The sequence below is a fragment of the Rhinolophus ferrumequinum genome, chromosome 28 (genome assembly GCF_004115265.2).
Source record: "Rhinolophus ferrumequinum isolate MPI-CBG mRhiFer1 chromosome 28, mRhiFer1_v1.p, whole genome shotgun sequence".
NCBI lineage: Eukaryota > Metazoa > Chordata > Mammalia > Chiroptera > Rhinolophidae > Rhinolophus > Rhinolophus ferrumequinum.
Genome location: NC_046311.1, coordinates 12,983,544 through 13,006,991, shown reverse-complemented (window position 1 = coordinate 13,006,991; position 23,448 = coordinate 12,983,544). Strand labels below are relative to the sequence as shown.

General features: G+C 54.2%; 1 protein-coding gene across 2 annotated transcripts in view; it reads left to right on the top strand.

Annotated features, from left to right (window-relative positions):
• Nucleotides 1-10,933: 10,933 nt before the first annotated feature.
• Nucleotides 10,934-23,448, top strand: part of PCSK6 (proprotein convertase subtilisin/kexin type 6) — a 130,799-nt gene continuing 118,284 nt past the window's right edge. For both annotated transcript variants that reach the window (XM_033100069.1, XM_033100068.1), the window contains exon 1: nucleotides 10,934-11,158. In XM_033100069.1, coding sequence (XP_032955960.1) covers nucleotides 10,934-11,158 — 225 coding nt within the window. The remainder of the gene's footprint in view (nucleotides 11,159-23,448) is intronic.

Sequence of the window (23,448 nt, the reverse complement as noted above, 5' to 3'; positions counted from 1 at the left end):
TGAAGGGGCTCAGAGGCCTCAGGAAAGATCCCACCGTCCTCTGAGCCTCTTTTTTTATCTGTAAAACAGGAGAAATGATAACCTCTGCACAAATAAATGGTTTCATTTATTTGTTTGTGGATTTAACTATAGTTAGTATACAATATTGTATTAGTTACGTTAGTCTCAAGTGTGCAATACACTGATTTGACCTTTAACCTTACAATGTGGTCACCCACTAATTATAGCCACAGTGAGACACACATGTACACGAAAGCCTCCCACAGGCCTCAGTAAATGTGAATTTCTCTTCAGCCACTCGTGCAGCCTTCCTCCCTTCCGTCCCTGCCTGCGTCCCTCCTTACGGGGCACGTGTCAGGAAGGAGCTGACGCCCAGGGCTGTGTGCTCCTTCTGCGTCTGGGAGGTGGAGGGTCTCTTGGGGGAGATGCAGGCTGGGCCCGGGGGCCGGCCAGCCCAGAGCACATCTGTGCTAACCCAGCTACGCGCACACACGCTCTTTTAGCACCGTACATGTTTACAAGTGACAATCAGATACAGCCAAAACCCTGGCCTCATAATAGCGGCCCTTACATCCTGCTGCCTGAGTGCAAGGCACAAGTCAGAGCACTTATTTACAGGATTCAGGTGAAGTGAACACAAGTAGTGTGCCCATTTTGTGCTCTGTTGGAAAAACCAAGGCCCAGAGAGGTTAACTCACTTTCCTGAGGTCACACAGCTAGGCAGTGGCAGAGCTGGAAGGAGAACGCAGGTGGTCAGTTCCAGACTCTGCTCTGACCACAGGGCGAGTGGCATCATATTTCTGCCTGAGTAGTTCCGCTCTGCTTGGATTGTTCCCTCTGTTCCTCTCTCACTGTCTTGTGGCCCTGCCGTGTGCTGCATGCGGTAAGTCCTCCATGAGCTTCGACCCAAGAGGCACAGCTTCATGGCCGTGAGCAAGAAGGGTCCCCAAGAGGAAGGCTGAATTGGTTTTCTTCTTAGCAACGCTGACCCCCTGTGACCCGTGAAGGCTGCACGCTCGGGAGGGAGCATGATGCTTTATTTGGCTGATTTCTAATGAAAGATCAATTTTGCAGGATGGAGGGAGGATGGGCTCAGAAGGAGAAATGGAAAGAATAAGGGAACTGACCCCAGTGCAGATGAAGAGAGCCAGACACAAAATCATGGAGCCACAGAAAGCTTCTTTGGTTACCAAATGTTCAACGTTTTAAAAACGACAGTATCGAATGGCCGGAGTTCTGACCAGTAGGCGGAACGGGACGGGATGGCAGGCAGCCAGGTGCAGCGTGGCAGAGTCTGCAGAGGCAGAGGGACTCCTGGTCTGGTTCTTGGAGGGAAAAGAGTAGGGGGCTTGTTGGGGCCACAGATCCCGCAGCCGGTCCTTTGCCACCGGTGAGTTTGGGTGGGGAGAAAACGGTGCGAATGGTTTAGGCTGGGCTGGGGATTGGGGAGTATTTTGACTATAAATAGTGAGCAGTGTATAAAAAGCTTCAAGTGGATTTTTGGAAGCCCTAAATCCACCGTGTAGATTTAAGCACGATAGCAGAAACCATTTAGGTTTTAGGAACGTCTGATGTAACTCGCTCGGCTTGGTGCCCCACCGCTCCACGATTCTGCTGCCACCACAACTCCAGGCAGCGTCTGCCAAACCAAGGCACGCGTCTCAGGAGGTTTGCTGCCAGCGGGTTAGCGGCAAATATCACCTAGTCCTGCCTGGGTGACCTCACTCACTGTCTACAAGGATGATGGGGGAAACTGAGGCAGAGGGGAATATGTCCAAAGTGCTGTCCAAAGTGACAGCAGCAAGTGCTGGGCTGGATTCCACGCTCAGCCCAGAGCCCACACCCCTAAGTTCTGCCCCACCCCACCTCAGAAACCGGGCTGCAAAAGTCCACACTAAGGCAACTCTGCAGGAAGTTACGCTAACAGAGTGGGAAATTGGTCCAGCAGGTAGAAGGAACGGGAACGCCTTTGTGTCTTGCTTCTTGGGGCCCTTTGGTCACCAGTCTTCTCTCACCTCCTGGGCCCTTGTTTCCTGTGACTTGTGATAAAGCCCCTTTTGCACGCCCGTGGCCCCAGCTCCGCGAGCCTGGAGGCCACCCTGGGCCCTCTGTCTGTGCCGGGCTCCTGGATGTTTGCAATCATGTCTTCTGTTCTTGGTTCTTTCAGGAAAAGTATTGTCCCCTAATATTGAGCGAAAGATCACCTGGCAGGACTAGCATTTAGGATATAGCTGGCTACCACAATTATAGGAAAAATCCAGGGCTTTAATGGATTTTTATAAAATCCATTGGATCCCCTTCATAACCCTGCCTAACCACGTCAAGTAGCCAGTCCCTTCTCCAAGGTTCTGGAAGAGGCTGCTGTAAGAAGAAACCAGATCCGAGGTTCTATCTTGTTGAAACAGGGGTACGCAAGACCACCAGGTCTGAGGCTTCATCTTACCAGTGAGGAAAGAGGGTCCAGGGAGCGGCTGCTGAGACCCAGCCCTGAGTTGGGCACTGAGCCGGGCGTGGGTGGCTCCATCACCAGTCTTCATACCTTATGTATAATGGCTGGCCTGAGCAGTTCTGCCTGGGGACAGAGAGGGAGGGGCTGGGATGTGGGAGGGGGGCTTTGGGGTCAGGAAGGCTTCACAGAGGGGACGACCCGAGGCAGGGGCCTGCGAGGATGAATCTGATGTGCGGGAGGAAAACGGAGAAGATACGCCCGGGTTGGACATGGCGAAAGCCAAAGTGCCTGGGCCTGAATGGCGAGTCCATCTGGAACGGCGCTTGGCCATGGTAAGGCAGGAAGAGCAAGAAATACAGCGCCAGCTGGCTAAAGAGCGTGAGGGCTGTGCCCCCAGCTTGTTCTCCGCCCTGCTGGCTGCCAGGACTCGCAATGGTGTAAGTAGCCTCACAAGAGTGCTTGGGAACCAAGACTTGGGGTGACGGGGTGAGGGACAGTGGCCTGGAGCCAGAGACACCGTGTGGGAAGCGATGGCGACAGCCTTCGTGTGCATGGGGGCAAGGCTGGCATGGGAGCCATGGGGATGCACAGGAGGGGACAGGTGACGGAGGTAGGAGTCAGGCTGTTGGGGGTCACTGATGGAATGACACTGTCGTGAATGCGACAGGGGACCCTGGAGCCACAGTGATGGCAAAGTGGAAATGAGGCAGCTGGTGTAGGTCTCTCTGGGTTTAAAAGGCCCAGAATAAAGAGAGAAAGACGTGGGAGCCAAGGTGTGGCCTTCTGACGACAGAGAAAGGCTGCAGGTGCCCATTCGAGAGCCACTGAGGCTGGGCGGTTGGAACAGGGGGAGCATCCCACCTCTGCTTTCCACTCCTCTGGGGAGTGAGTCCAAATTCCTGCCTGGTCTGAGGGAGCTGCCACAGCCTGGCCTCTGGCTGTCCCTCCTATCCCCTCTCGTGCCACCCTCCTTTCACTGTCAGTGCCCTTGTCCCTCTTCCTCTCCCCTAGCTCTCCGACCTCACCAGCTTCCTCCTGCCTCAGGGCCTTTGCACATGCTTGCCCCACTGCTCTGCCTGGAACCGGATAACACCAGGGTAACCCACCTGAGGGGGTGGGGGAGAGGAGACTGCTGACGTCGGGATGTTCCTTCATCTCACATTTCAGCTCTTCCATCGCCCGTGTCACCAGCTCCCTCCATTGGAAATTCTTGGTGCAGTTTCTGTTTTCCCACTTAGAACTGACTGATGGCATTTCCTGATTATTTCTTTGAGCTCAGCCTAAAAGTCACTTCCAGGAAGCCCGGACCACCCAGTCCCATGCTCTTCTGAGTGTGTGGTGGCGGCCAGGGTGGATCAGATGGGACCTTTGGAACATTGTAAGGACTTTGGATTTTGCTCTGCATGAGACCGGAAGCTGAGGGAGAATTTTGAGCAGAGGACTGGCCTGAGCTGGCTTCTGTTTTTACATGACCCTCTGCATTGAGGGTTGATCCAAGGGGGCAAGGAGAGGACAGGGAAGATATTTAAGAGGCTGCCAAGTGACACCAGGTGAGGGAAGGCGTGGCCTGGCCCCTGGTGGCAGCAGGGAGGAGTGGTCAGGCTGGACAAACAACCCGACTCACTGACAGCTGAGATGCGTGTGTGAGGGGAGGGGCCCAGGAGGACCTCTGGCTTTGGAGTTGCCCTCCATCCTTATGGGGAAGGATGGGGGCGGGGCAGGCAAGGAGGGGGGCGGGGCAGGCAAGGAGGGGGGCGGGGCTCGGTGACATGCCTTAGACACCCAGGTGCAGAGGTTGTCTGGAATGAGGTCCAAGCCGGAGACACCCACTGGGCGTCTTCAGCACTTAACGGTCATCGCAATGAAGAGAATGGCTGATGTCACCAGGGGAGTAGGGATGGAAAGAGCAAAGAGGCCCAAGAACTGGGTTTTGGGGCACTGGGTGCTAAGAAGGGCCGAATCAGGATGGAGCCTGAGGAGGCGAGCCAGGACGGGGGTGTGCGTGTCCTGGAGGCCACACGAGGACCTGCTTCAGGGACAGGCGTGCTCAGTCCGTCAGATGCAATGGGAAGGGCTCCTAAGATGAGGACGGAGGACTGACCTCTGGATTTAGCACCTCGAGGGCTGCCGGTGACAGTGACAAGCGCCGTGGGGGTGGGCGGTGTGGGGGTTGCCTGAGTGAAGTGGGTTTAAGAGAGCAGGAGAAAGCTGAGGCGTGGAGGGAAGACAGTTTTCTGAGGCTTTTGTTTTGCTACAAAGGGAAGAAGAGAATGGCAGGGAGGCTGCAGAGAGTTTCTAAGCTGGATGGAGGAAGAAGAGCGTGTTTGTAAGTGCGCTGATGTAATTCAGCCGTGGGACCCTCCTGAGTTCCTGAGACAGGGGTGGGGACCAGCATGGGGCTGGAAGGGAGGCAGGGTAAGGCAGCGGGCGCCCACCTGCAGCTGGTGCAGGGAGTGGGGGAAGGTATCTTCTGAGGAAGAGCCCTGGGAGGAAGCCAGGCCGGCAGGTGAGGGTCAGGATGGGGTGGCAGAGGGGTGCACCATCCAGCAGGACTGCAGCGGGTGTGCGTGTGACCTGGGGTGTTTCGCTTGTTCAGCTGCATCCGGCTGTGGCTGCAGGGGCCGCGTTGGTGGAGAGCTGGTCCAGAGCGACTGTCAGGGGAAGAGTGAAGGGATGTGACCTTTTCTGGGACCTTGGCCATGAAGGTGGAGGAGAGAGAGCGGTGGGTGAGGGAGCCTGTGTAGGGTGGGTGAGCTCTGGAATGCACAGCCCAGGGGGAGGGTGGGGGAAAGGCCCAGACTGACAGGTCCCATGGAGGTGACCGCCAGAGCAAGGTGCCACAGAGGGAGGGAATCTGGAGACCAGGGCAATAAGGAAGGGGCGGCTTTGGGAAGGGACAGAGAGACCCCCCTTCCCTGCAGCAGGAGGACAGAGAAGTAACCGCGTTTGTGCCTTCTGGCCTTTGTTTCCTTGGGGCATGAGAGAAGCTTCAGGGTGAGATCTGCAGGAACTTTCCAGAAGAACCCTGGCAACCAGTTCCTCCCCCAGCCCAGCCTGGCCACTTCACTGCATCCCATCTCAGCACATCCCCTGAGAAGCACTTTCCCCAGTATCTGTTTATACACTCCGGTTCCCCAAACGATGCTTGTCTAGAAAGGACTCATTTTTTTCCAGCTCTTCTCTCAGACTCGTGACTGCAGCCTTCCCCCATCTTCTGCCTCCCTCCACCTGCAGGGACGACCAGGGATCCCAGGTGCCTAATTTACTCTCAACCCGGGAAGAGGACGTGGGCAACAAGCCCTGACTCATCGTGGGGTCAAAGTGATATCTTCACACAGGATAAGACACCTAATGTACAGGATATGGGGAAAATGAGTGACTCGGAGGGTCGGCTCAGTGGTGGCAGGACAGTCGCAGTTGCTTAAGGCTGATACGTGTCATTATTTCATTTATAGAATGTAATTATTCTACGTATTTGAGCCTTCCTTCTCTTCCTCCTCCCCTCCTGCCTCGCTTTCTCTGTCCCTCCTTCCTTTCAGTATTCATTTGCAGTCTGCTGTGTGCTTCACAGAATGTATATGAAGGTGACACAGTAGAAAGGGAGAGAAGGAGACTTGCCCACCAGCAGCCTTTCTGGGGCTGCCTCTTGCTAACAGAACTCGGATGGTTTTGCCCAGTCTGGGGCAGTAAGGTGCTCAGGGAATGTTTCCCCAGGAGAAAACAAGACTGATAGAAACCAGCCTGGGTAACCCCACTTGTGTGGTCAGCGAGGGCTTGGCACAGGGGTGGGCCGGGGGTCTCCTCCCTCAGGAGATGAGCGACACCAACTCCTGCCCTCCCGGCCTTGCAGGCTGTAAGATGATCCAATCCGTGGCAGTTATCAGGACACAAAGTATAAAAAGCCAGGCAGCCCTGATATCCCTGAGCTGCTGAATCAAGAACCCTCAATCCACCCGTCACCAAATTCCTGTTAGTGAAATAATGACCTGTCCTTATTGTTGTGTTCCTTTTAGTTGGGTATTCTAGTACTTGTAACCAAAAGACATCCTAACCGCCACAGCGAGAGGGACATAAACAATGGTCGTTTTCTCTCATATGGGGCTTTGAGCCTCCTGGAAGCCAAGGGGAAAAGGGAAATCAGATCAACAGCAAAGTTCTCATTCTTAGGTGGTAGGAGCTTTTCAGGGAGTTTCCGCTGTTTTGCTCCTAAATTCCTTGTTTGCCACTAAATTTTCACATGGGAGTTTATGAAAGGAACACACTGAAATACATAATTGCTAGATCCAGGATAATTATTTTGCAGGACAAGCAGGTTTCACAAGGCTCTTTCTTAGTACAATGAAGATATAGATATGACTCTACCCAGAGAGGCAGAGAGTGGGTAGGAGTGGAGTGGGCCTCGAGCTGCTCCACGCTCTCCCCACCCCAGAGGGTCACACATCTCCCCGGAAAGGAGTAGAGCCCGGTATGCCTCAGAGCCCACAGTGATGAGATGAAGAAATTAACACAGAGTGTAAAGCAGAGCACAGAGAAGGATGGGAAGGGAAAGCCCCTGACCCACCACTGCCAGAGGGATTCGGGGTGAATGAAAAGTGTGAAAGGGAGACAAATGGGACCAGCTGGGAGACCCCTGGTTTCTAGAAACCCCTGGCCAGGGATAAAGATTTCTCTGGGATGGGGGTGGAGTGGCTGGAGGGAGGCAGTTTCCTCTTTTCTGGGCCCTCCCTCATCTCAGGGCCCCTCTTGCTGTTTGTGGCATCTGGGTCAGCCTCTTCCACCCCCAAGCCAGGCACCTTGGGTATTATCCAGGCTGGGTGGGGGGTAGGGGACTGTCACTTCTAAGGAACGCCTGTGTGCGTCCCATGGGGCATTGTACCTCTGAAGGCCATGCCGTCCAAAGCATCCAGATGTGCTCCCAATAGGAAGGTGAGATTGGAAAATTCAAACTGGCCAGGCAACAGAAGAGCCTTTCTTGCCGAAGGATTCACAAGAGATTTTCTTTAAAAACACTGTACTCTGGTACCTTTGCTGTAGGATGGTAATAGATGCTACAAGAAAAAAACGTCAAATCCATTTGAGAGTTAAACAGGTAGCTTTGCTGCAATATGTCTTGAAAGCATTAGATACCAGGTGTCACCAAATCTGAGAAACACCCTCCATTGGAAGACGCATCAGTGTTTTATGTATGACTAAGAAAGAAAAAAAGTCCACGTGGGGAAGCTCACAGGGGACCCGTCCAGAAAGCTGCAGTGATGACACCATGGTGTCAGTGTAGGAAAAACCAGAGAAATAAACCCGCCCCACAGAGATGGATGGCAGGGAGCCCTCTTGTTTCTCCCTTGGCCCAGGCGGAAGGAGGGAGGAGGGCCCTCCCCTGATTGTTTGAACCATAACCTGCTTCTCCGTCTGGGGTCACACTACCCATGTGGCCCCCCCAGTGTCTGCCTGAATCACGGGCAGAAGCAAAAACACACCCTCTCTGGAACTCCATTCCCATCTAGGCCAGCGGAGATTGCAAAATACCTACTGTGAGATGTTCCCCGATTTCAGGGATATTCAAATGTGACCAAATATGTGCCTGGGCGTGGCTGAGGGATGGACCGTGTATGTGCCCATGAACCCCACGAGGGGACGGAGTGCAGCCGTGCCCGTTCCATCCCACGGAGGGCTCCCGTGGCTGCCCTTCTCCAGTGTCCTGAAGGTCGTGCCCATCAGATTCTGTGATGGATGTACCCCAGTCCTCTGAACCTGGCACGTTTCCCAAAAAAAGCAGTTTTTCAATAAAGCATCTGTTGCCTAAATGGAGGCAATTTCTGGATCAAAGTCTGTTTCAACGCACCCCATGAGGCTGTGTGAAGTTGTGTGCTGTGCAGTGGTCCTGGCAGGACCGGGCATCCCTTGGCCCAGCTGTGCGAGCCTGTGCTTGCTGTAGAGCACTCCGTGGTGGGCTTGAGAAGACGTCACCCAGCCACAGCTGCCCCGTGGTGCTGCCTCCCTTGTGTGATTCGGGAAGATGCTAGTTTCCATATCACATATCTGTACCATCATTTTCTACAACTTCTGAATTGTGAGGAGGCTCCTATCCCTTCTTGGTCCATGTCCCGTCCATCCCCAGGCCTGCTGACCTGGGGAGGCAGGACCCCCGCAGCTGTGTGGCCCTCAGGGGCCATCTGGAGAACTGGGGCCTGAGTGCGGGGTAAACCCCCTCCTTCCAGGACGATGGCCAAGTTTTATTACAGATCTGTCACGATGCAAAGGGCCGGTACTCCTGCGGCTGAGCTAATAATCCTGGCACCGTGCGAAGCAGTAGGAAACCCCGGGGAGGCTACTGGGCTTCAGATGTGCATTTGGGAAGCTGGTCTTCCTACAACACGGAAGCCAAGATATTGCCGGACATTTCCATGGTAAATGCAAAGTCGAGCCCCAAAGAACCAGACCTGTGCACAATAATTCAGAGCCCTCCAAATAAACATGCAGACACATTTTAGTCTCAGCTCAGTGAGCTGAATCCCTTAATCTACGCAATTATTGCAGAAGAGCGCTCTCTCTGCCTGAGTCCCTGCTGTACAGGGGGTTCCCTTCTGGGAGCCAGGAGTGGCCTCCTCACCACTTAGATTGTGCTCAGGGCAGCATTATCTGCAAGACAGCCACACAGGGCCCAGGACAGGGCCGAGACAGGCCAGCCAATGGGTGACTGGGAAGTGACAGAGCTCCAGCCCCTTCAGTCCAGTGTCCCTCCAGTCTGGGCAGCCAGGGTGACGTGGGGAGCAGGTTGAGGGTCCTGGGTACTCTTTCTGCCCACTAGGGGTGGTGTGGCCTCCTGTAGGGCAGCCCCGGTTACGTCAGAGCCTCCTTTCTCTCAGTGGGCGTGCAGGTGAGCAGGCAGGCAGCCCCAGGACGGTTGCATGGGCCTGCATTCTGCGGCTTGGGGCAAGCCTCGAGCGTCTGCCCCGGGAGGTGACCCCACTTGGCCAGGAGAGGGCAAAGAGGAGAAGTTGCATGTAGTTCAGAAAAGGGAAGGACATTTGGGAAATCAGTCCCCGGGTTCCAAGGGAGCCCTGGCGGGAGCCCTTGTGAACAAGCATGTGGCTTGTACCTGCCATGCCTCTCACCACTCCTCTCTCCCACCTCCACTCGGGGTGACTCACACCTGCAGAGAACATGAATCATGTGGGTTACGAAACCAAAGGGCTCCTGAGAGGGAGGCTGGAAGGGACTGGGGAAGCCACCTCCATGGCTCCTGCCCTCTCTGCCCACCCAGCCCTCATCGCCAACCCTCTACCTGCCCAGCCACAGACTCCAGAGCTCTCTCCAGCACCCTGAACAAAAGGGATCACTTGCGAGGCTGAGCCTCACATCCAGGCTCTCCCTCCCACCTCAAGGCCTTCTGGGCCTGCTTCCTGTTTCTCCCTCCTGCGCTACCCAGGGTAAACGCTGGCTTTCCACCTGGGGCTGGTTGGGACCGGGATCTTGGGAGGGATGGGAGAAGAGATCCTGGAGCCATCCTCGCTGCTCACCATTTGCTTGCTCACCGTGCGAACGTTTCCATAACTCTCTAGGGTGCAACACATCATTATCTACTGGAGTCCGGGCCGCTCCAGGCAGCAGGAAGGAGGATGACTCAACTCACGTTCCCACTGCCTGGCCCCAGCTCAGCGGGAGCTTTGCAGAGTCTGCACAACTAGGGAACAGCTACCATGTGGCGGGCCCTGGGCTCCTAAAAACAAACATTCTCCCACAGGTTATTACCTGGCAAGTGCTCATGTCGTCTTCAGAACAGCCCGACAGGGTAGATGCTGCTGTCACACAGGTGGAGTGCCCCCCCCACCAAGGGCAGCGACTTGCCCAAGATCACACAGATAGGAGGGGACAGCGTGGGGGTTCACCTGTACTTCCTGCTCCCCAGGGGAGATGGAGCCTCGCGCTGGACCCTCACTGAACCTAGCTAATGTCAAGTGTCTTGGCCCCATTCAACGTGCCCCTTCAATCAAACTTGGGGGGCCAGGGTCATGACCCCGACCTTCCTTGTGGTTTCTTTCCACTAGAACCCAGAACCCTTGCCAGACCCACGCTGAGATGAGCGAGGCCACCTGTGAAGGAGATCGCACCCTCCAGGTGAACGAGGTCTCCAGGATGCCCGACAGGTGGGAGGGTGGGCGAGGGCCCACCCGTCTAGGAACCAGACTCACCTGAGATCCCCCCGGGCCCTCCCGGCTCCTGGTACACGACGCGGGGCCGAGGCCGCCGCTCGGGCCGCCCTGTCTGTGCCTGTGTCCCCCCCGCGAGCCCCCGAAGTCCGCGGGAAGTTCCCGGCGGGGGGCGTTCCGGGGCCCGGGCGGCGCGGGCGGGCACGCGCGGCGGCCGCCTCCTCCCTCGCTCCCGCCCGCGGCGGCGGCGGCGCTTCCCGGCGCGGAGCGGCTTTAAAAGGCGGCACCCCACCCCCCGGCGCACTCGCCGCTCGGCGCCGCGGAGCTCGCCGCTGCCATGCCTCCGCGCGCGCCGCCTGCGCCCGGGCCCCGGCCGCCGGCCCGGGCCGCCGGGGCCGCGGGGCGCCCGTGGCGCTGGCTGCTGCTGCTGGCGCTGCCCGCCGCCTGCTCCGCGCCGCCGCCGCGCGCCGTCTACACCAACCACTGGGCGGTGCAAGTGCTGGGCGGCCCGGCCGCGGCGGAGCGCGTGGCCGCGGCTCACGGCTACCTCAACCTGGGCCAGGTGAGTGAGTGCGCCCGGCTCGCGCGCCCAAAACTTTGCTGGCTCGGCGGGCGGGGCGCGAGGGGGCGCCGGGGCCGGGGTCCGCGCGCTCGGCCCGCGCGCGCGTGGGGCGGCCGAGGCAGCCCCTGGAGAGTCGCCTCGGCGGGGACAGCCAGGTGGCCCGCGCGAGCGCCCACCAGGCCCGGCGCGCCGAGGGCAGCTCCCCGGGCGGGGCGCCCCGGCGCGGACACCTGCCCGGCGGGCGGCAGTGGGAGCCCTGTCGGGCGCCGCGCTCTGCCCGCGGGCGCTGCCCTCGTGTCCACCGAGCTTTCGGGGACCTATGACCCTCTGCCCTGGACGGGCGGCGGGGCCTCCGGACCCTGAGCGCGGGCTGGGGCGGCGGTGGCTCGCCGGGTGACAGGCGCATGGCCTGGCGTTTTGGGGACCCGTTGCTCCCTTGGTGTCCGCAGCTCCTGGAGGGAGAGCTACCGGGTGCCTGAGCCTGGGAGCCCTTGTCAGGGAGGCTTTATGGACAGCGGGGTGACCCAGCAGCCACACCGGAGCTGGAGGCTGGAGTCCTGTGTTTAAAACCCCTCCGGGCACGGGGTCGGGTGGGGGTAGTTTGCTTCATTTCTAGGCTTCTGCTGGGTTCCAATGGCAGCTTTCTGCGCATTAGCTGTGTGACCTTAGGCAAATCACTTCCCGATCTTCTGTAGGGACAGTGTGTAACCTGTCAACAAGTTGTTGCACTGATCCACTGTTGACTTGTACCAAAACCCCAGCCCAGGGCCTGACCTGGCCGGTGAGCCAGCGGCCCTCCGGTGGCCTCAACTGTCACTACTGTGTCGCTTAGCAGGAAAGGACAAGACCTGGGGATGGAGGGTGCATAACCCCAAGGACCATGGAGGCAGGTCCCTGTGTAGGGACAGTGGGCAGGGTCGACCCTGATTTATGGCCCATGGAGGGGTGCTGCCGGCTGAAGTCTGCGGTCTCCCCAGGGGACATCTCAGTGCAGTGAACAAATCTACAAACTCCACACTTGCGGGGTCAAGTGAAGTGACGAGGAAGTGCCAGCTCATAACTCAAACCCGCGTGCCACGCAGCGTTCAATTTAGTTTCATCATTAACCGTGACAGAAGCCAGCAACGTGTAGTGGGGCCCTAATCAAACTGACATTTTTTTCTGTCCCGTCTGTCCCTCTCCGTGCTGCTAAACTCCGACGTATGGCCTTCCGGAACAGTGGCTTCTGCCGCTTGAAACATGCTTCACATACTGCAGGTCAGAGGGTGTCCGAAAGAACGCATCTCATCCTTTGTACATCTTGTTCTCCACTTTGACCACTCCACTCTCTTCAAACATCCTGTGATTGAAGAGTTTGCCTTTGGGGCCCTGGCTTCGTTTCTCTCTGTGGTTCCTACATCTCCCTGGCTGGTGGTGCAGACAGAAGGTGCCCCTTGGGCTTCCCTCCCCATTCATTGCTTGTGGTGGTGTTGGTTGGGGGTCCCAGCCGCTGCCACACCTGGCTGCTCTGCCCAGGTGACCCAGCAGCTTGTCTTCAGCTCAAAGTGACTCTTACACTGCACGGTCAATTATAAAGTGCCCAAGTTTCTGGCTCCTATAATCAAACGAGCACAGGGGACCTGGGGTTGAGCTGGGAGCTCCCGGACACTGCAGGACAAAAGCACAGTGACTCTCACCCCCACCGCCCCACACCCCCACCTCCCGTCCAGGGAATGGGCAGAAACACTGGGTCTTGGGAACAAGTCCTGCCAGACTCTCTGAGTTGAGTCTTAAGCACGAAGCCTGCTGCCCTAATTTTGCCCCTGGGAGAGAAGGTTCCTCCCAGCATACACCGCCTCCACCTGGGCCATTCTGGGGAGTCTCCTAGAGTACCCCTAGCTGTCTGCAGGGGACTCCCCACAGCCTGGTCTCTCCACTTGGTAGGCATGGTGCTGGAGGTGACATTCAAAGACCGAGGGATTAGTTGTTTGGGACAACATACTGTCTCAGAGGGGCACACGCGCACGTGTGTGTGTGTATGTGTGTGTGTGTGACAGAGACAGAGAGAGACTACTCTAGGAGGGCCCATTACTCTTTATTCCCAAACCAGCATCTCTGCCCACTCCCCCAAGTGCACTTCCAGTGTGGAAAAGGCTTGGAGCATTCCAGCCTGTACATATTCAATAAGAAGTCTTTCAAAACCTTCTTTGCCTTTTTCAGCCAGAATTTGTGACTCATAAATAAGACATAGATATTATTAGCTTTGATTTATGGGTGAGTAAACTGAGGTGAAGCCAGGGCTGGAGCTGTTTGTGTCCACACAGAAGTGTGTGTCACCTCTGAGAAGTGTGCTCCCAGCTCTTTGTCTCTGGCCGCATTCTCTGGTCTAAGGTCTCCTTTGTGTGACTTTCCCCAAACCCTTAATGGGCAATTAGTGTTGCCCAGGACCTGGCCGACTCACAGCCCTGCTTTTCCTGCCCATCTTAGCGGCACTGTCTTCTGGCCTGGTGGTTTTACTTTTCTTTCGCACAACTGGTAACCCGATTCCGCTGATGTTACATGATGCAGAGTTAATGTAGACCGATGGTTATTTGTCTTTCTTGAATCATGGATCCCTTTAGAATCTGATAAAGGTGCTGGGTCTTCTCCTCTATTCATCATTGTATCAGAGGTCCCCACAATACACCACGACTTTAAAAAAAGGAATGAAAATTTGGAAGAGTCAGGTGTCATTTTTGACAGATGCCGTAACAAACTACTTGGATACTCCAGTAGAGATTAACTGTTAGATGTGATAAGAGAGTTCAGCTGGTTGTTTGATTGCCAGTAGCTACCTTTACAATAGCAACATCCAAAAAGACACAAGAAATTATAATGCACTCTAGTATAAAAGCTATTAGAGACTTAGGAATCAAAGTAACAATAAAGCCTGCGGGGAGGAAATTAGAAAATATTTAGAGAAGTATTGACAAGAAGAAGGTCTGAATAACAGAGAGCGATTTTATGGTCATGAATGGGAGGACTCACTGTCACAGGCACCCCTGACCACCCCCCGCCCCCGAATTAATCTGTAAATTCAGTGCGATCTAGTTGAAGTGCCAAAAGGGTTTCGTATGGGAGATGCAAACACACAAATGAATTCTGAAGTTGACGTGGGAGAGGAAGGGCCCAGAAGAGCTGAGAAAACTCTGTGGAGGGGAAAGACAGGAGTGAAACTTACCACGAAGCGGTGCTGATCCCGTAGTTTGACTCGGGCCCAGTAACGGCCCCCTCCATCCAGGTTTCTATGGTAACGTGTACATATGAGCAGAGAAGTTACAGACAGATGGGGAAGGGTGGGCCATCCAATAAACAGTTCTGAGAACTGACTGCCTACAAGGGAAGTAGTCAGATCCTCTCCTCACTTCTTGACAGTGAAGTCCAGACAGGATGAAAGACCTGAGTGTATGCAACACTTTTAGAAACAACTAGAGCAGAATATCTTTATGGCCTCCGGAAAGGAAAGGATTTCTTAGGACACAAAAAGCACAAATGAAAAAAGGCAGAGGTTGATACATTGAAAGTTCTGTACAACAGAGATGTCATGACAGGGTTAAAAAGCAAGTAGTAGACTAGAAAAAAAACTAACATAACAAACAGATGCGTATATAGATTATTTAAAAGGCTATAAATCAAAAAATGCATCAGTTATCAAGATCATTTATCAGTAAGAAAAAGATAAATGCCAGGTGGAAAAAATGGGGAAGCACATAAATAGGGACCTGAATGAAGAAGAAACCCAAGTGGCCAGTAAACACAAGAAAGGACGTCCTGTCCAGCGTCCCCGGGGTTACGGGAATGCGGCTTGAAGCAGTCATGCCATTTCACACCTGTCAGATTGGCCAACGTGGAAAAGTGTTCGTCAAGCGTTGCCAAGGACACAGAGCCATGGGGACGTTCAAATGCTGCTGGTGGAAGTGGAGACGGTGTCCCGACTTGGGAGAGCCGTTTGGCAGTCCACTGTGGGGTCAGGTTGCATCAGCCAGTCCCCATCTAGGCTTCTGCTGGGAGGGGCTCTCGCACAGGTGCCCAAGGGGACTTGTCTAGGAAGGTTCACAGGCGTTTTTGAAATGAAGGGAAACACAATCTAAGTACCCACCCATAAGAGAATGGAGAAATAAATCACACCGCAGAACACCATATAGTAGTTCAAAAGGAATTAACCAGATATACGTACCTGCCTAGGGAAATCTCAAAACTAATGTTGAGTGAAAAGCACGGAGCAGTTGTATGACGTGACAGGATGCGTGTAAACTTGTAAAAAAATACTAAGCAGCAAAGGCTTACACATACAGGAAGAGTCGTATCAAATTCTAGTTACTAGTAGCCTCTGAGAACGAAGGGAGGAGACAGAAACTAGGGAGAAGAAGGCCAAGCTTTTATCTGTAGTGTTGTGAGTCAGAGTAGACGTACAGAGGGAGCCAAAAAAAATGTATATACATGGCAAGAAAGGAAAAAACTGTGTTAAAATTACACTGATGGAAACTAACCACTTTGAGCACCTCTTGCCATTGCAGAAGTCAACCGTGACTTGTATTCATCTTTTGTTATCGGTATATATTGAGCATTACAATTTTAATACAGTTTTTTCCTTTCTTAAAATGTGTATACATTTTTTGGCACCCTTTGTATGTAGGTGCATGTATATAACATATGTATATATACACACACACACACATTATATACAAAAAAAGTGCATTTTCCACTTTTCTTTGGATTAGAATATGTTGCATGTGGTGGTGTGTACAGGTGTACATGCACATACGATGCACATGTTTCCACATGTACCCCTACACACACAGTCACCTGAAATGGTAACAGAGAGGAAGAAAAAGACAAAAGCACATGACATCACACGTCATGTATTCCCGGGCCATCGGAAGCACCTCCATGGACGCACAAGTGCTATTTGAGGGTGAGACGCCCCTGCTGTAGGCGTCCTGCGCTGGGCTGATCTACTTGCTAAGGAAATGGTGACCTGGGAAGCAATGCCTATGGCTGCAGGTCGAGGGCGATTAGGACAGAGCTGGGCCCCGAGCCCCGGAACCCCACCTCTCAGCATCACCCTCTCCCTCGACCAGGCTGCTTTCTCCTGGGAGTTTTCAGGGGGCGGAGGTGGCCCTCACTCTTACCTATAGCACGGTTACCTTGGGCATCGGCGACTCTGAGAAAAGACAAGTGTTTATGTGACAAGGATGGCAACACGCTATTCTCCCAAAGCAAATCTCAACAGCTCAGCGTGTGGCTCTCAGACCCCGTACCTTCCCTCCCGTTTGCGCTTTGCCTGAGTTCTTGAGCTCATTTGTTGCTCCTGACTCTGCACATTAAAAGGCAGGCTGGTTGCCTGGGTCCTGAAAGATCTAAGAGCCTTAAATGATTTTGAACTTGCCTTAAATAGTTTCCTTAAAATAGCTACTGAGCGGGGCATACCTGGGCCAGAATTTCAGGAGGGCCTGCGTAACTCACTTGTCAGAGGAGAATTGTCACACTGCGGACAGCGTGTGCTGACAAGGAAAAACAAGTGGGGGCTTCAGCCAGGTGTTAAAATAATGGACCAGAACATCTTCCGACCAGAAGCCGGGGGCTTGGGAGGGACCAGGGGGAGCCCCGAATAGCAGTCACCTGTGACCTCGTCCTCTGGTATTGATTTTCGGTCGAGGCTGCCTTGCGTTTTTTATGCCCTGAGCCCAGAGCCATGCACACAGCTGGCCTGGGAGTGGAAAGGGAGAGGTCCGGAGTGTGTCGGTGAGACTGGGATGGTGACACTTGTACGTGTGGTGTCACCCTCCCATTTGGCATCTTTATTCAGATGGTGACAGATGTTAGTGGACAGGGCTTTATTTGAGTGGACTCCCCTTGTAAGTGATGAGTTTGGGTGGACAGAGGTGACCGAAGCCGAGCTGCAGTGCACAGAGCCCAAAAGCTCTCACAGGTGGCGTCCAGGGGAGACGCAGTCGGGCCAGAGTGAACGGCTCAGCTGACGGGTCCATTGGAAAGGTTTGAACTCTAGGCAGAAACCAAGGGTGCGAATCAGAAGCATAGAGCTGTTGACAGGGTGGGAGAGCCCGAAGACCCTGCCTGAGACCTGCGTGGCCTTGGGCGATGCATGGCAGTAAGGCCCCCAGGGACCGTCATCCACTGGGGATCGTCCCGGGTCTCTTGGGTCTCTGAGCCTTGGCCTTAGTGCTGCCTTGTGGGGCTGCGTCCTGGTGCTCTCGCTGCCGGAGCTTTGCGTCAGCCCTGCAGGCAGGTGTCACCAGACCTGTCCAACCACAAGGAGACCTTAGGTCCAGTGACATTTGACTTGCTGCAGGTCCCATCTGTGACGGACAGGCCAGGGCCACCCCCACCTGCCGACTCGCCTTCCACATCGTCCCCTTTGGCCGAGGGGCCTCATCCCTGTTTCTCAAGGGAGTCCATCAGGCAGGAAAGCCTTGCAGCTCTCTGCCAGCAGCCTGTTAGCACTCGTGCCCAGAATAGTCGCTACTGCCTTCTTCTCTGCAGGTTGAAAATTACACCTCTCCGTATTAGAGGGGACACCCCACCCCTTCTGGTCCTCCTACGGTGCCACACTGAGTTGCTCAATCTGTGCACATCGTCAACTAGACTGCTCACCTTTGCTGCAAACCCCGTCCTCTGTGTGGCCCTGTCTGCAGAATGGACCCCACGCCCCCAGTGCCTGAGCTCACCGCTGTGTCCCCCTGCTCCCATGCCCCCATCTGGTCTGTAACCGACCTATGTCATCGCCTGCTGAGTGCTCTCGTGTTCCTGCTGCTGCCCAGGCTGGCTGGCTCGCTCTCCATCACCCCTCCCTGTTCATGCCGCTGCAGGCCTCCTCCCGCCCCCACCCTGCTGCCCTCTGCCCTGGCCCCACTCCAGTTCTGAATGTTTTACTTCCTTCCAGGCTCCCTGGTGGTGTTCTTTCTGCCCAGGATGGCTTTCCCTGTCTACCTGATTGAACCATCTCTGCCCACACTTTCCTACCTTCCTCCCTTGCTTTTTGGAGCCACGCTCAGTGGCCAGGCCCCTCCTGGGTTTGTGCTGGAGCATGGGAAGGACTCTCCCTGTGAGGCCATAGCTGGCATCCAGGTCAGCTCAGCAAGATGGCACGTGGCCCGTCCGCTCCCTGTCACCCAGGGATGCTTCAGCCTCCGTGGGGCCTGCCATCCCATCACGTCTCATGTCTTCCCGGGGTCCTTGTGCCTTTTGAGGACTTTGAAGACCTGGCAACAGGCGCGAGGCCCTCCATCCAGTGCTTCGAAGGATAGGGGATGAATAGCCGTCAGCTGTCAGGAGGGAGCCTCCGGTTCCACGGGATAGGATGGCAGCTCGGGTTCCCATGGTAACCAGCCCATCAATGCCCTTAGTGTCAGGACGATGTCACTGAAGATGGGAAGAAACAGTCCCATTGTCTCCCCTTGGCCGCTTGGGCACAAACCAGCTGCATGCGCAGGGTCCGACAGCCCCCGACAGCCAGTCCTGACGTGCGGGGCTGCCCTGCTCCTGGGCCAGACAGGGGCCGTCAACGCCAGCTTCCTAACCTTCCGGGGGGCCCTTGAATTCCTGCCACTGGCCGACGCCAGTCACTTGTGGCATCCTTGTTGGGTGAACCCTTCTTCTCAGTGGGAAGAAGTAGCCCTGAAGCTCTGCATTCACCACGGGGCTAGACAAACCCGTGTGCAATCAGTCAGGTGTTTGAAAGAGACCTTGATTTCCAGAATTTCTCCCTTGTGTTTCAAAACATCCTGCCAACAACGCTCAAAGATGCTCTCCTGTGTTCATTCAACCAGAACCTTCTGTTGCCCACAGAGGGTCCAAGTCCCTCCTGATGGTCTATGTGAGAGTCCCCCTGTGGGGACTGGGAGAGTGGCAGGTGACTGAGGACATGACGGGGCTGCCCCTTGTCAGATAAGGGTGTGCAGGCCCCACTGGCAGGGATAAGGCCAAGCCGTCCCTCTGCTCGCCTTTCTCATCCCCTCTGACTTCCCTCCTTCCATCTTGTGCGTTGCCGCTCGCCCTGCCCCGTGCACGCTGCCTCCTGCCCTCGGTGTCACCCTGTAGCCCAGCCAGCCCCTCACGCCCTGGCACCCTCTGCGGGTGCCAGTGTCACTGCCTCGCTGCCGCCCCTGCTCCCTTCCAGGCCAACTCCCACCCGCACCATAACCTCATGCCGTCCTCTCTGATCGGAAACCGGCAACGGCTCCTGCACAGCAAGTCCTGACCGCTCAGGCCCTGGGGGGCGGCCGCCCCTCAACCCCGAAGCCCTCCCGCCAGCAGCACCAGCCCGTTGCTACTCGGGGGGTTTTCCGTACCTCTTGTCCTCTGCACTGGCTCTTTGTTGCTGTTTTTGCAGCCCGGTGCCCAGCCCGGAACAGCCGACCTGGAGAACCTGCTTCTTCAAGCTGAGTGCTGTTTCCTGGCCTGCCTGCTGCCCTCCCAAAGCTCCCGCCGGGGAGGCTTTCGGACCCCCCACTAGACCACAGCATCTGTGGTCAAGCATCTTGGCTCATCTCTGTTTCCTGGGGCCCTAGTTCCAGGCACAGCCTGTCACTGCCCCCACTCACCTCCCAGGTGCACCTGGCGACTGTGTTTCAGTAGAAGGGGCCTCTGGGTCACCTTGATGACCGCCGGCCAGCCGGCTCCTTCATCATCCTCACTGTTCACTGGGCTCTGCTGTGACAGCCCCCCAGAGTCCTAGAATGAACCCCATGGCGCAGATGAGCAGGCCGGGGCACTGAGGGAGGGGTTCCCTGACTTCCTACAGCTGAGTACAAGGCATTCACCCCGGACAGCCTTCCTCATAGACAGTGGCCATACCCACCTTAGGAGGGGCTGCAGAGAGCAGGCGGCAGCTGGCCTGGCCCTGGCCATGGACTTGGGGCTTTCTAACTGGTAAGGAGAGGGGCTGGCAAAGGCAGAGGGAAGGCGGAGACGGAAGGGGCACCCTGGAGACAGGTGGGGTGGGGGTGGCGGCCAGTCTGTAGGAAGCTCCCTTCTTATCTGGTCTCTGGCCTGAGGTTTCACTTCAAAGGCTTATCTATGAAGAGGAAAGGCAGCCAGAGGCATTCCTGCCTTTGGAATCTTAAGAGTCTCAAGGGCAGGGAGCTTTCCTTGGACACTCTCCCCCAGAACCTGCCAGAGCCCCGTGGGTCTCTCACCCCAGGAGGAGAGTGAAACCCTGTCCAACCAAACACCCCGCAAGAAAGCCGAACCTCGAGAGGAAAGAGGGGGTTTCATGAGGACCCAGGGATGTACAGAGAGTGGCACAGCCTTGTTATAAGATAGTTATAAAATTTTTATTTTCCTTGGTATAAAAACAATGAAAACCGGTACAAAGAGAATTTGGAAAACATGGCAAAGAACAAAGAGAGGTATAGAAATCGCTTATAATCCTAACACCCAAAGATAGTCACTGTTAATGTTTTGAACTGTTCTTTATTGTTTTTTTTAACCTCTGCATGTGTGCACATGTGTATTTGTGTGTGTGTGTGTGTGTGTGCACATTATCTGTGCGTTTGTGAGCACATACGTGTATAGCCATCCACACCCACACCCGCACGAATGTCTTATGCAAACAGAACTGTACAGTTTTGCAACTTGAACCTCCCAAGTCTATAACTATTCTATGGCATAATCTTTAATGGCTGCTCGGTGCATCATTTAGTGGCTGGTCCATAACTTACTTAATCTTTCCTCTGACATTTAGGTCAGTGGATTCTTTGTGACTCCTTGGGGAAGTGGATATTGCTGCAGCTGGTCTGGAATGTCAAGCGGGTGGAGAAGTGGGAGGGGTCCCGTCACCGCCCCATCTCCCACCAACACGCCTTGTTCCCCCGGTTACAGCGTCCCATCACATTTCCCTGTCCTACGTCACCAACCTTACAGAGGGTCCAGGACTTGCTAACGTGTGTTCAGCTCGACTCACAAGGATTTTATTGGCATGTTTTTTAATTTCATAAAATTACACGCAGAGTATATAAATATTCTCTCGTTGTAAAGAATTCCGTGCAGATGTAAAAAGAGGAAAAAATCCCTTCCTCCCTCATTCCATCCCCAATTTACTCCTTTCCCAGGTGCCACCACTGTCCACGTGTTCATGCATATTGTCCTTTTTCAGAAACATATGCGCATACACCGGCAGAGTGTGTGCGGGGGTTATTTTTTACATAAATGGGATCATGCTAAACCAGTTTTTCTGCCCTAGCTTCTCTTAGCCTAACATGCATATTGGAAAGCTTTCCACACTAGTTCTTGGAGAGCGACCTCATTCTTTTTAAATAGTTTTAAGCCATTTTGTGGATGTGACGTATTTTGTTACACTGTTATCTGTTAATGTTCATTTGATTTGCCTCCAGTTGTTTCTTTTTTTTGTTTCTTTGGTATTATAAACAATGTTGCAGTGATCAGCCTCATCCACGCCTCTCTGCGCATGTGTGAGAATTTCTGAAGGATACATAATAGCAAAACCAAATCGTCGTCGTCATCATCATCATAATAATCACAGACACCTATTTGGCCCTTATTATGTGCCAGGTAATTTTTCAAGTGCTTTCATGGTATTGGCTCATTTAATCTTAGAAACCCTATGAGGTCGGTGCTAGTACTATCCCTATTTTACAGATGAAGAAATCAAGGCACAGAGAGGTTAAGTAAGTTGTCCACAGTTGCACAGCTTGTAAGTGTCAGAGCCAAGGTTTGAACCAAGATGCTCTGGTGCCAGAGATGGGGCAACTGCTGAGGCAGAGTGTATGTGCCTATTATGTCATGTTAGGCACCGGCAGGTGGTTCTCCAGACTGGCAGTGCCAACTGACCCTGCCCCCAGAAATGTAGGAGAGGACCCTCACAAGTCTTGGCTAGAAATCATCAATTGTAGTATTTGCCAATTCTTACAGGTGAAAATGAAATCTCATTGTTTTCATTTGGTCTTTTTTCTGATGACCATTAAAGTCAAATGCCTCTTCATACAGTTATTAGTCATTTTACTTCTTCTCTGAATTGCTGATTTATATTCTTTGCTTATTTTCAACTGTGCTATCTCTTTTTATCTTAATGATTTGTAGGTGCTGTCTCTATATGGTGCATATTAAACTCTTTCTTGTGAATATATTGCAGCTCTCTTTCCTCATCTGTCACTTTTCTCTGAACACTTTCAGAGGGTTTGTTTTTTGCTTCTTTTCTGAAGTACAACCTGCAGGTCCATTTGTTTGTGAGGCTTTGGGCTGGTCACGTGGTGTAATTCAAAGATGAGCAGGGCAGGGACCCCACAACTATCAAGAACTTCACTAACTATTGCAAGAGGAGGCGTGAAAGTAATACAGAGGTGGAATGCAAATGCTTTCGGGTAACAGAGGGGAGAACAGGGCTGATTTTCACCTGGGAAGTTCAAGGAAGGTTTTGTGAGCCAGACCTTGAAGGGTCCACAGGATTTTCATAGAGCAACAGGGAGTGGGGTGTCGGCAGGTGGGTCACAAGCTAGTGAGGGGAGTCATTGGCACCCCGTTAGGAAACAGCTCATCTTGATGGCTCAGGTGGACAGACTCCCACGGAGTGGTACTTACAGAGCTGAGTAGGGATCAGAACCAGCAAAGGAAGTAGAGGCACCTGGTAACCAGGTGTGGTGGGGAGCTTCTCCCCCCCTTGAGCTGAAGGGACAAGGAGAAAACAGGGTTAGCAGAGCCATGGGAGCTGGAGACCTGGAGGACACAGCCTCTTGCTGGTACCTCCCACTGGCCAAAGCCTCAGGAAGCATGGCCCAGGTGGGGGTGTCTGGAGGGGCCCAGGGCAGGCCAGGGATGGGAGATGGAGCGGCACAGGAAGGATGAGGAAATAGAAAAATTCCGGGCATGTGAAGATCTCAGCGAAGACTGGATGTCATTAAAGAGCAGAGGACTTTATTTGCTGCTGCTTTTAGTCCGGAGTATTTATTGGGTGCAGGCTCAAAGCCTGGCACCGTGCAAGGTACGAGCTGCAAAGATAGGTCAGGCTGCCTATGCACCCAGTGACACGTGCCTCGGCGCCACTTTTAGCTTTCTGTATGTCCTCTCGGAGGGTCACGGCAGTACGTGTGGTTTCGGCTGTGTTAACCCCCACGTACCTGGATCTATGCCTCCTTCTCCTGGTCAGAGTTTATTTAGGTGTGTCTGTCTGAGGACAGATTTTAACACGGAAAAACAAGTCCATTTCTGGCCACCATTGCGCTTGGTCTAACATGCAGCGTGATCTGCTGTTTTCTTAAACAAACAAACAAAAAACCCTACTTGTGTTCCTCTTG